Genomic DNA, 12567 nt, shown 5'->3' with positions numbered 1-12567 from the left:
GTGGAGGAGCGGACTCGAGCGATGCTGCGATGCCAGTTTGGACAGAACCCAGTCACGGTGGCAGTGTTGCATCAGACTTGTGTGGGTTGAACTGAGCACGCTTCTCGTCAGACCCGGCCCACTGTCACCCTCCACGCAGCACTGCCACTCTGCCAGGGAATCCCACCTAGTTGGACTCTGGCCTGACAATGGCTGAAAGGCAGAATCGGGAATAAAGAGTGTGGGAATCCAAGAGGAGAGAGCTCAACACAAGTGGACCCCATCACAGTTGAGGATTGGATATCCCTGAGACACCCATCACACAGAAGACTTGACAGCACTGCAAACCTGTCATGAGATGGACTTTAACCAGGAAACTGCAATAATGCAGCTGTTCCACCTGTCTTTAAAGCACTTGAGATGGACACTTTGGATTCTATCAACCAGCCTCTTGGATGACTAATAAACGTTCTCTGACTGAAGGACCTGCAGCTACATAGATTGGACAGACGAACCAGAGGAACGGACCAGTCTTGACTAGGTGAGTGACTTACAGAATATGGCGGAAGATATTTATTTTTGATCATAACATCGTAAGAATTGATACAACTTTCTCGGTCATTCTAACCCTCCCAGTGTCAGCCATGTCTGAGATGGAGGACTATTCCCCAGCTCGGCGTGGCCACAGAGTGCTCCGTGTGCGGCTGGACCCGGTCCTGATCCAGAGACGTGCTCTGGAGGAGCAGGTGGAGCTGTGGTGGTTCCGGGAGCCTCTGCGCTCCCTGCTGTGCTACTGCACCTCGGTGGGCCTGGTCCTGGGCCTGGGGCTGGGTGGCGTCGGCCTCCTCTCCACCACCACCAGCCTGTCCGGGGAGTGGCGTCTGGGGGTTGGCACCACCCTCTGCCTCCTGGCCCTGGCTGTCCTGCTCAAACAGTTGCTCAGCTCCGCCGTGCAGGACATGAACTGCATTCGCAGTCGGCGGCGTATCGAGCAGTTGAAAAGCGGCGGGTGTGCCGACCCCGTGCTCATCCTGGTGACGGGGCTGGCGTTGCTGCTCTGTGGCGGGGTGCTGATGCATGTGGCGCTGGCCAGTGGGCACCACCAGCCCGGACAGAGGCTCAGGGACATGTTCCTGTCTGGGATGGTCCTGCTAGGGGCTGGAGGGACCATGGAGCTGGCTGTGGGGGGGTACCTGCTGGTGGTCTACCTACAGGAAAGGAGGGACAGGAGGGTGGGACAGGGGAGGAGGCCTGAGAGACTGAGGACCAGGGCTGTCAGGGTGATGACAGTCTCAGGTCAGATGAACCTGGCTGGGAGAGAAGCCTCTTCCAGCAGAATCAGCCTCATCTGAGGAAGGGAGGCGAGGTCAGAAGAGATGTAGGGAGAAGACGCATGGATCCAGCAGTGAGAGGACCTGGGAGATCTCAATGGGTTTATTCATTGTTTGCTGTCGATAACACCCATGATCGATAACAACTGACACATTTGTATCTCTCTGGGTCATCTGTAGCTGTGTACTGTATTGTACAAAGGTAACTTTAAGAAGGTATCCAGGTATCTTTAAGAATTTATTCACAAAGGGTTTCAAATGGTTGTCCAATACAAGAGGATACATTGCTACATAACTCTAAACATGATAGATTATGAGCAAAAATGATTTACAAAACCTTGAGTGAAACAGAAGTTGAAGTATATCTTCACACAAGCAATGAAAATATGAAAATGTTTAACATTCTAAATAGATCAGCAACGTGTTTTTTGTTGTTTTTACGTATAGTTCAGTAGTGTTTTTTTCACCGAACCAAATGGGTATATCCAACAGTAACTTTGGTATCAACATTATTAATCATTAATTCAGAAAGAAATACATGTAATGAAGGGCTCAAGTATTGCTTTCAATCTCCGAAAGTTCTTCTATATAAAAAGAACATTTCTAAAGATATATCTTGACCCTGAATAATGCTCTAAACAAACCTGTATTTTTCCTCTCTGCTGTTACATTTGTAAACAGACATTGGCTGGGTTTTAAGAGCGTTACGCTCTTAAGAAGCTCTTAGCGTTAAGAGCTTCTTAACAAATCTGGGAAACCCGGCCATTTTCATTTCAAAAGGGTGTCTTACTATCACCCAATTGTAAACTGCAAGTCATCATCGCTATCCTCAATCCCTTCCTCTTCCTCTCTGCTGTGTCTCTCTGCCCTCTCTCTCTCACTGGCCTGAATGTAATTATCCTCAATGAAGCCATCATCATCCTCATCCACCCCATGTTGGGTACCCCCTCTGCCCTCCATCCCCTCCTCTGGGCTGTACTGGCTTGCCAAGTCCGCCTCTGGGAGAAGGTAGTGCCTGTAGCTGGCCAGGTAGCGGTGGAAGAGGCGACATTTGACAGCCAGGATGATGAAGGCGGAGATGGTGAGGGCGGTGGCCAGGCCTGCCACCAGGTACGGCCACGTCTGGGAGCTCCCTCCTTCTCCAGAGGAAGTTGACAAAGCTGTGATGCACAGAAATATCAGACATGCTAGAATATTCAGCAATTCAATTTTAAGGCATAACTGAATACTGCATTACTGTAAGGTATGCATTCACACTACATTTACATTTACTCATTTAGCAGATGCTTTTATCCACCACTGTAATATTTCATACTACTGTAAGCATTATGTTGAGACATGTACAGTTGCTACAGTACACTGACAGTATGTCAGTTAAGAATGAATAACATAATAACAATGACACATTGGTCAGTCCAATTTCTGAGCAAATTGCTGAATCATATTTCAAAGAAGCCCAACTTACACCTGTTGGCTGTTCCTTTACTGCTTGATCCATCATCTTCTACAAGGAGTTTTCTTTGAAATCCTGTGTTATCTCCAAGGAGAAATTCAGGCAGATGGGTGTCTGCCCTGAGAGCACACCCAAAAGACAAGGCCATAATGACAGTACAGCCTAGGTGCCCCATGTCTCATCTACATAAATACGAAGGAAGAAGGATAGATAAAGCTACAATTCAACATGACTCCATGTTATATGTTGATAAAAACTGGAGTCAGATGGCTGAGCGGTGAGGGAGTCGGGCTAGTAATCAGAAGGTTGCTGGATCGATTCCCCATCATGCCAAATGACGTTGTGTCCTTGGGCAAGGCACTTCACCCTACTTGCCTCGGGGGGAATGTCCCTGTACTTACTGTAAGTCGCTCTGGATAAGAGCGTTTGCTAAATGACTAAATGTAAATGAGATGGATGATTCAATAAAAAGTACACAATTCTAGTAGACATATTTGATACTAAAAGTTGGATTCACTTTTTACTTTAATTGTTCTTAAACTTGTAATAGTACAATTACATAATACTATTAATATAATATCAGTCGTTGTGTTGAAAAAATTGATTTTTTTTTTAGAAACAACCCAATTTGTCCTGAAAAGGAATCTCAACATTCAAGTTGAACCTCAAGTTGGGTCTTGTGATACATTCCTTAACAGGCCTTCTCTATGTCTCTCTATGTCTCTCTATGTCTCTCTATGTCTCTCTATGTCTCTCTATGTTCTCTCTATGTCTCTCTATGTCTCTCTATGTCTCTCTATGTTCTCTCTTCTCTAGCTCAATGTGTCGTCCTATGACCAGCAACTACTAAAACAACACAAGACATACTGATATTTACACATAACTTACTGTACATACCTGACGGACAGTGTTTGTTGATAATCAGATATAATATGCAAGTCCTGAAGATTAACAGTTGCTTTGGTCCGCCTGGTCTTTCACAAAGGCACTGGTTGAGCAAAGTTCGAAGGAAGTTTCACCCTACCTGTACCACACACTTAAAGAAAGGAAGGTTAATCAGTAACTTTATCACAAGGCCTGTCATTCATTCCTCCTCAATTATGTATTAAAGCCTCACGAATGTTGAGACATCAAGTTCCCAAAATAAATACAACCGTAGCCTACTTCTAAAAACAGTTTTCCCAAAACATTACTACTGGATAAAAGTAATGCAAGGACATTCATTTCAGATACATTACATAGCAGTGTGAATTGTTTTACTGTGCTATCACTACTTTTCAGTATTTTGACCTGTTAGTGGCAGTGTTCTCAATCACTTGGCCATTGAACCTGTTCACTGCTCATCTCAACTCAGTTAACTCCCCTACACTCCCCAAATTTCCCCCATGCGACAGCATGTATTTGGCACCAACAGAACACATTTAGGCCTTAATGGTTTCTTTCTCTTCCTTTGGAGTCAATGCTTCACAGTAATGTTAAAAAAAATAATGGTCTTTGCGTCATCATTAAATTACATGTTCCTTTGACCCAGAAAATAGGTTAATGTGCTGCACAGACAGCTCCTGGCTAATGGAACTGTGCTTCTCCACAGATGTTATTGCATCTTAGCAGAATGGGAGCTTTTTTCATATTTAGTCTTGACATTGTGACAGTATATCGAGCAATAATCAGGGACTGAAGAAGGAACATTGTAGAGAACATTGTAGGCAAGTATTTCCTTCCTCTTCCCATCGCACATTGCTCGCATCAAAGGGGGGTAAAGAGGTTAAAGAAGAACAAAAATGTGTTTCTCGTTTTACTTGTTGAGGTATTCTAGGTGTTTTTTACATGGGAGAGTGGGACTGTGTCTGAACTAAATAGTTACTGCCTTTCAGAAAAAAACTAAAAGCTGTGCCTGTCCAAACTTCACATACAAGACAGCCAAACTTCTATAATGGGACTTCAAATGACTTAATGCATAGGTGGGAAACCATGGTCACAACATGAAAATTACAGGACTTGTTGAAGGATGGACTCAATTGACCTAGAAACAAACCTTAGCCTGAGTGTCTAAAGTCATTAATTAATTTCTATTTATTTTGTTAGGCTAACAGTGTTACATATGTGAAGGGATGCAATCATAGAGTTAGGATGCAATCCACTATTCATTGTAATGGCCACTGTGAGCAGAGTTTTCTAACATGTAGCGTTACTCTGCGACCGTTTTATAAATCATGTCTATGCATCCCAACAAGTATTAAAGATCAATAGCCCATATAGCCTACATAGATTTTACGAGGATTACTTATCATACCACTCCTATAAATAGGATGTAAAAAAAAAAGCAAAATGTGGATACATACTGTCGGTGTGCAGTCAGAGCCACAGTGCCAAATATATACCAATTAGACATGCCATCCATAATGATACTCCAATCCACAAGCGCAACACGTGAATTTTTACAGTCATATTTTTGTTTTCAGTTTTCGGTAGGCCCACTCAACCGTAAAAGCCTCGAAAAATGTCTCGAATAGCGTTAGCCTACCGAAGCAGAAATGCTACGCTGTATGACATGACATCGTTAAGTGTAGGCAGTGTGTGTATTCTTTGTAATCGTTCTTGTCACTTGTATCGCTGTATATTCAACCTTTCTGAAAGGGTGGGATCAATCTGGATACATAGCTGCTGCCTACATTGGACGGTTAGTTACACGTGGCGCTGAAAGAACGTGACATGACCTTTCATTGGAGGAACATCATATTTCAAATTCGAAATAAATTAACATATGGAAAATTGTATGAGTAGGAAGTGTGCTCAAAGTCGCCGATCCATATGGATTTTAAATCCCTCATAACCTACTATGAACCCCGTCACGCAGCGCTTTGACATTTTAAATCCACGAATGGAAGATAAAGGCCACAGCCATGCCCCCGTTAGATTAGTTCACCCTGCCCTGTCAGTTTAATGATTAGAACAGAGTGTTGTCACCTGTTTGTTTGTTAATTGTTCTGCGTGTTGTCACCTGTGTCTTGATTGGTTTAGTCAGTGTTTACCCTCAATTTTGTGTCCAGGCTTTGTCGGTTGTTACAGTTTTTTACAGTCGCGAGGACACATTTCTCAATACTTTGGTCACTTTTTCTTTACACAGTTACAACTCTTTACACAGTTCTCCTAACCAACTTTCAGCTCGGCACAGCAGTTAATTGCACATTCAAAATGCACTAAAACTACCAAATCACTTCATGTCTCAAATCAACTCATTCTTACATAACACTAGCAAAGGTTGACAGCCAACAAACATACTTTGTCACACACAAAACAATGACCTAAAATCACTAACAACAGGTAGCATTATACAATGTTTTCTTGTGTAAAACAAGAACACCTCTCTACTGTTTAGAATTCACTGCAATATATGTTACTTGAATGAATCAGACATGATGCAGTATGCTTCAAAATGTTGTATATCTTTATTTTTTTTCACTAATTCCAGAATACAAGAATTTGTATACACACCATCAACTGATACAGATACAATAGGAATGCTACAGTAATCTTCTGCATTTGGCCATAGGTTCTCATCCACATCTTATGTCATCTAGGGCAATACACCTAGGAAATAATCTTCTGGCATGCCTGATCCATCCCTGGAAATGTCCAAGCATCCAGCATTCATTGCGTCCAGGAGGGACATTTGATCATGTGGATGGTGGTCATACAGTAACCCTTCCACCTCCATGAGGAAAATAATGATTCTATGGGGTTGAGGAATGGAGAGTAAGGTGGGAAGAAAAGTGACACCATTCTGGGATGGGCTGCAAACCACTCGGTGACTGCACAGGAGTGGTGAAATGCCACATTGTCCCATACAAATGTTGGCTGATTTCTTCTCTCTGCATCCTTTTCCTCACCTAGCACAACCCTTCTGTAGAGATCATTTTATAGCATTTAATTTTTTGATTCAAAATATATTTATAATATTACTGTAGAAATGTAACTAATTTCTGTCTTATTCAGTTTTGTATTATGTTATTGTTTTGAACTGAAGTTTAACAGTTTTGAAAACAGAATGTAAGCATGTGCAAATTGGCCTGTAGGTACATAGAGTTTTGGCAGTTGTTGTGTCGAAGTGAGAAAAGAATGGATGTAATTTGAAAGATGTAGTCATTGAATGCCTTTTGTGCCAAAGCAATGATAAATGATCCACAGTTTAGCCCACATATACACTGTTGTGCTCGCTATGTAAAGAGTTTTGAAAACATGACTTAAGTATTGAAAAATGCGTCCTAGCGACTGTAAAACAAACTGTAATGTCAAAATATATTTAAGTAGCTTATATCCCAGCCGTGTTTTTGTTTTACCAAAAGTCATAATAAAGTCTGTTCCTGCAGTCCTGCCTTGTCTCCTTGCTTTAGGGTCCACCTCACCCGCCATGACAGATAACCAACTAGTACAAATACTGTAGATTATAGGTCTAATAAGTGTCTCCAGCCGTCATAGTAGCCTATTATAATTGCACGCATTAATAACAAGCAGGGCGAGCATTCAGTGTTTTTAACCTATTGGATAAGGGAAATATATAGACCTGTGTCTCTGAGAAATGCCTTAAATAAGAGTAGAGTCAATAGTGCTTTCCAAGCACAAGTGCTGAGATGACATTCCCCAAGTAAAAGCATATCAGGGAGTCAGGTGGCTGAGCGGTTAGGGAATCGGGCTAGTAATCTGAAGGTCACCAGTTCAAATGACGTGTCCTTGGGCAAGGCATTTCACCGTACTTGCCTCGGGGGAATGTCCCTGTACTTACTGTAAGTCGCTCTGCTAAATGTAAATGTTCTGTACCATCCACACATTCACTGTAACATCTCCAGGAAATCCTATCCTCTATCCATGTTAGTTTTTTTATCAAATGTATAATAATATGTTGTTATTCTGTTGCCGATATGGTAATTCTGTTAGAAAGCATAAAAAAAGATAGTCCTCATAATGCTTTGGATACATGTTTAGCACATTTAATAAAGAAATTGACATTCACCGTGAAACTCACTAATATTTTAAAATAATGGCACATTAAGCCAATAACTATTCACTTTAAACAAACCCAACAATGAAATATAACCTTGGTACAATTCACAAACTCAACACTGAAAGCTAGAAAAACAAACTAAAAAATATATATATATTGGCACATTATCCTCAGTGCACTGTTTGTGTGTCAAACTCCAATACCTAATGATGAGCTTGTAATCAGTTGTTTTCAGTTGTTGTAGAAACCCAACGATAGTACACACGATCCCTTGTGGTCGGCCAAACACAACAAGTATAGTTATTTATAGGTAAAAAAAACACGTTATTTTTGCAGTAAACAAACCATCCTTAGCGGGTGAAAGGGGCGTTAATGCATCTCTGCTTTTGACAGATCTACTTATCAAGTTTTTGAAAGCTTTGCTGTATGGAGGTTGAGCTTTTAAAACAGTTTGATAAACATTATTTTTGTTCACCCACTGTTAGATATAGGTATATGCATTAAGAATTTGACTAAGACCTCAGAGCTTTGCTAAGGTGCTTGGAGTTTGTTCAAATGGATGATGCTCTGCCAAACTGTGCATCCATGTAAACCTTTTAATGTGCACAGTGTATGGTTCAGATTTGGTTTCTGGTTGGTTCTTGGTCCTCTGTCTTTCACACATTCATACCAGAGTGTGTGTGTGTGTGTGTGTGTGTATATGTGTGTGTGCGTGTAACCCTCCTCAGATTGCCCTATGAGGGACCTTCCATTTTCACGGTGGTGACAGTGGCCATGAAACACCTCTGGAACAGACGCTCAGGGTCAGGTGGCTGGTTGTCACAGTCCAACTTCCTGCTCATGAAATGCTTCCTGAAGCCCTGTGGTCCACTGGTGGCAGGGGCCAAAGCAGAGCTGCTGGGCCCCTCATTGGGGACTATGACTAAAGCACAAGCAAAACACAAAACAAATCAGATTCACACTACGCTAAGGGGACCTAGATGTCTAACAATTTCATGATACAATTTGTACCTGGAGCTCTCAATGGCAGGCCGTTGTCAAGACGACTGGGCTTGGTGGCGATGAAAAGGTAGCAGAGGACACAGACGGTAATGAGAAAAGCCAAAAGGACCACCGCCGCTATGGACAAACCCACCAGGGCCCCCACACTGGAGCACAGAGAGGGGGTGGGTGGGGGGGGGGCAGAGAAGGGGTGTGTGGGGGGGGGCAGAGAAGGGGTGTGTGGGGGGGGGCAGAGAAGGGGTGTGTGGGGGTTGGTAAGTGATGATAGAAACAATCAAACTTGTTCAATGTCTCAAACATGTCACTGCACCATTCTTTACTACAAAATCATGAAAGGTAACTTTACACACTCGTTATTTTCTATGTTAGCACCTGGTGTAAGATTCTTTCCATTGTTACAGTTAGAGGACCTCTAATATCCAGATCCTGCTAGTTAAGCACTGACTGAATTCTGAATGCTAACTAAAGCACTGGTTGTTGGAAAGTAGGGTTAGAAATAAGTCCCCACCCTACAAAGACAATGATACCACCATGACTACCTCTATTTAAGCAAAATTATTGATAAAGTTACAAATGCACTCCAAAGCAGCAAGAAGAACAGTAAACAGTTGTAACAATACCATTTAGAATTATTGATGGAAACAAAGAATTTAAAAATGTATGCTAGGAAACAGCTTCTAAAACAGACATGAAAAACACTGAATAGGAATCAATGACGATTAAAAACCCACGATCCCTTACCTCAGCCACCACATGTACCCATACTCGTAAGGAAAAAAACTATTGGGATCGTCACAGCAGTATTTGATATCATTAAATCCACAACAGAACACCGCACTAGCGTCACTCCCGGTTTTGGGACACGAGAAGCCGTTCATGAACACGTTCTCTGCGCTGTAGTAGCTCGAGCAGACTGCACTCATGCTTCTGCCTGGAAATGTACTTCAGAGGGGCAGTAGCATCAAGCTCTCATGTCAGCGTGACCCAAAAATTAGCCTTTCTTCCAAGACTACCAGTGATACTAGTTGCTGCAGCTTAATCCAACAGACTAGAGCAGTGCTCTGCGGATGGCATAGATAAATATACAATGCTAAATCATTTATGATTGCGCCCCTCCTCCACCTTCTTCTCGGTTTGTCAAACTCACCAACACTTGTTGGTTTTTCTTCATTCAGCGCACTGACGCATCACAGAGAGCAAATAGCTCTTAGAGGAAGCTTGCTGTTTTTTGAAGAGAGTTAACAATAGTTATAATGATAATTTGTTGTTGGAAGACTCACATAAAGGTGTCATACATTTTATAAAGGTTTTTCAAAAACATGTTACCTTCTGTGTTACAATAGCCTGCTAATTATTATACAACCTAAATCATTCAACGACTTTCTAAGACAAAAATATAATTAATTTCCTCTTCCACTTTGACCACAAATGTGAGAACACTCATCAATACTTGAAAGTTGTTAACAGTAGACTGTTATTCTCACTGTTTTTTTTTTCACAACGTTTTGGCACTGAAACGGAATTAATCTTATTCATGAAATTAGTGAGACATTGTGTAGCTGCCAACAGAGTCCAGCTCATGCAACCTGAACTGCCAGTGGAACTGTCCAAGGTGCTGTAAGGCTGGGTGTCATCGTCTCAGTGGTTCTCAACCCTATCCTCAGGGACCCCCTGTCCTGCATGTTTTAGATGTTTCCCTGCTCCAACACACCTGATTAAAATAAAAGGGTCGTTATCTAGCTCTGTAGAAGCCTGGTAACGAACGTGCATTTGAATCAGGTGTGTTGGAGCAGGGAAACATCTAAAACAAGCAGGACAGGGGGTCCCTGAGGACAGGGTTGAGAACCACTCTATCGTGTCATCCTGCCCCCACCTCTCATATGCTAAAATATGGAGTTGCTGGACGGGGTCTCAGCTTGATGGCTGTCACACCTTATTGTGTAATTTATGGCCGATTTATACTACTCCGTTTTCACGGAGACGGACACAGGGAACGCCCTCTCCAATGTGGAACGCCCTCTCTGAGCCCCTTGGAGAGCTCTACGTGCACCTCTTGTGTATAAAGGGAATTGTGAAGCATTATTCTGTGGATTCTTGATCTCCTGAGACCTTCTCCTCAGTTCTGGCTTGTCCCTGTACTCATTCTCTTTGCTCACCTCTTGCTGTCTCTCTGATTTAAAATAGTCATGGTAGCATAGGTAAGAGTTAACCTTCCGGGGATAATGTTAAGGAAATTGTCTGAATGGTTGAGAGTTTTAAAACTCTTCCTTCACAGTGAATACAAACCATCTTTCTTACCAACTGCATGGAAATCTCTATGTAAAGTGCAGGTGATTGTGATGTGATTGATTGACATATTTCATAGTCGGTAAGTGACACCAAACAAGTCTTGACAAACATCAAATACTCACTTAAACATACCTACCAAACAAACATTGATTGTGGGTGATTATGTAAAACCCCACAGGTACAACGGGATCTTAAATCGTCATAATTTAGCATTCACACAAAGCCTACTGTTAAAACCAAAACAACGATTTGACGTAAAAAAAACATGGTGTTTATCCGCCAATAGCGTGCCATAGATAGTCATTAATTTCTTCCATGAGAAGTTGATAATCAAGCCCATCATTGTAGCTACACATTCTGCATTAGCTCATTTAGCATTATATCACACAGAGCACAATGGAACGCTGCCCTGAATCTAGAGTTACGCCAAATCCCCCCATACTGCCTTTCATTAAACACCTCTCTCCCTGTTTCCATATCCAGCCAGACTTCCAGCCGGCAACATGACAGTGTGTGCATTACATCCAGATGAGACAATCAAATGCACCATGACAAAGTTATTGGGTAGCCATCTCAAGTGGCAGTGGGAACCTCTGTGTGGCATCCCTGAGTGAGAGGGGATTGAGTGGAGAGGACTTACACAGGTCTACATCCCAGTCTTTCAAACCCCATATTGGAGAGAAATCTCCGCAATGTGGGATTGATGTTGACACAAAGCGCTTAAAGGTGCTGTGTTCTTCTAACTTCATAAAGTCAGCAATTTATCTAATAAATGAACATAAAGGGAAACAGCAAATTATCTTCATGGCATAATAAATTTGGATCAGACAGTTTGTTTCATAATTTGTAATAATTAGATTTTTATGAGAATGAAATAATCAGACTAAGGACATCAGCAGCATCTGTTCATTCAGTAATTAAGGAGATGGTTCCTGCAATGGTTCATAGAAATCTATTCAAATAGGATTATCTGAAACCATTTCAGATTATTTGTTTGTTTCATCTGCAGTATTTACGTTCATGTTTCTCGTGAACTGTTAAACTTGTGCTGCCTTCGGGTCACATGACCCAAAGGTTCATAACGAACCATCGTTGTGTTTACCCAATTTTACCCCATACAAAAACAAAAAAATATTTTTATTTTAACCTTCGCAATGTGGGTGGTCTGAGATAGCCCAATGATTAGAAAATGCTTCACTTTGTATATATGTATGCGGTAAAGTTTTTGCAAACGACGGTGGGTCACAATGACTGATGGATCAGAATGACCCGAAGTTAACACAAGGGTTACATTTCTCCCAGGAAAAAAGTAGACAGGAGTATTTTCCTAATGGAAAAATGCCAGTGACAGCAATCAGCAATCTCACATTCATTCATTCTAAACTAAATGAGGGAATTGCAGAATAGGAGGACAGCTGCTGGAATGCTGTTTTATGAAAACACATATTACATGAAGGCTTGCCTAAACCATTGCCCATCAAGCTCTCTTGGACGGCCTTCTCTGAAGACGT

General features: G+C 42.0%; 3 protein-coding genes across 3 annotated transcripts; 1 reads left to right on the top strand and 2 right to left on the bottom strand.

The window, feature by feature from the left end:
* The first annotated feature begins 623 nt into the window (after positions 1 to 623).
* Positions 624 to 1370, top strand: tmem125b (transmembrane protein 125b). The gene has a single exon (XM_084707998.1). The coding sequence runs from the start codon at positions 624 to 626 to the stop codon at positions 1329 to 1331; it is 708 nt and encodes a 235-aa protein (XP_084564124.1). The 3' UTR covers positions 1332 to 1370.
* Positions 1371 to 1376: 6 nt separating this feature from the next.
* LOC146271012 (uncharacterized) lies at positions 1377 to 3788 on the bottom strand. Its single transcript, XM_084707999.1, has 3 exons — positions 3661 to 3788; positions 2776 to 2945; positions 1377 to 2470 (listed from the first exon to the last, which is right to left on the bottom strand). The coding sequence occupies exons 2-3, from the start codon at positions 2936 to 2938 to the stop codon at positions 2103 to 2105; spliced, it is 531 nt and encodes a 176-aa protein (XP_084564125.1). The 5' UTR covers positions 2939 to 2945; positions 3661 to 3788; the 3' UTR covers positions 1377 to 2102.
* Positions 3789 to 7751: 3963 nt separating this feature from the next.
* On the bottom strand, positions 7752 to 9777 carry LOC146271011 (protein shisa-like-2A). Its single transcript, XM_084708109.1, has 3 exons — positions 9509 to 9777; positions 8777 to 8913; positions 7752 to 8687 (listed from the first exon to the last, which is right to left on the bottom strand). The coding sequence occupies exons 1-3, from the start codon at positions 9688 to 9690 to the stop codon at positions 8500 to 8502; spliced, it is 507 nt and encodes a 168-aa protein (XP_084564235.1). The 5' UTR covers positions 9691 to 9777; the 3' UTR covers positions 7752 to 8499.
* Between the last annotated feature and the right edge of the window lie 2790 nt (positions 9778 to 12567).

The sequence above is a fragment of the Hypomesus nipponensis genome, chromosome 10 (assembly GCF_054491055.1).
Source record: "Hypomesus nipponensis isolate SF chromosome 10, ASM5449105v1, whole genome shotgun sequence".
Taxonomy (NCBI): domain Eukaryota; kingdom Metazoa; phylum Chordata; class Actinopteri; order Osmeriformes; family Osmeridae; genus Hypomesus; species Hypomesus nipponensis.
This window is presented reverse-complemented; position numbering and strand designations above follow the sequence as displayed.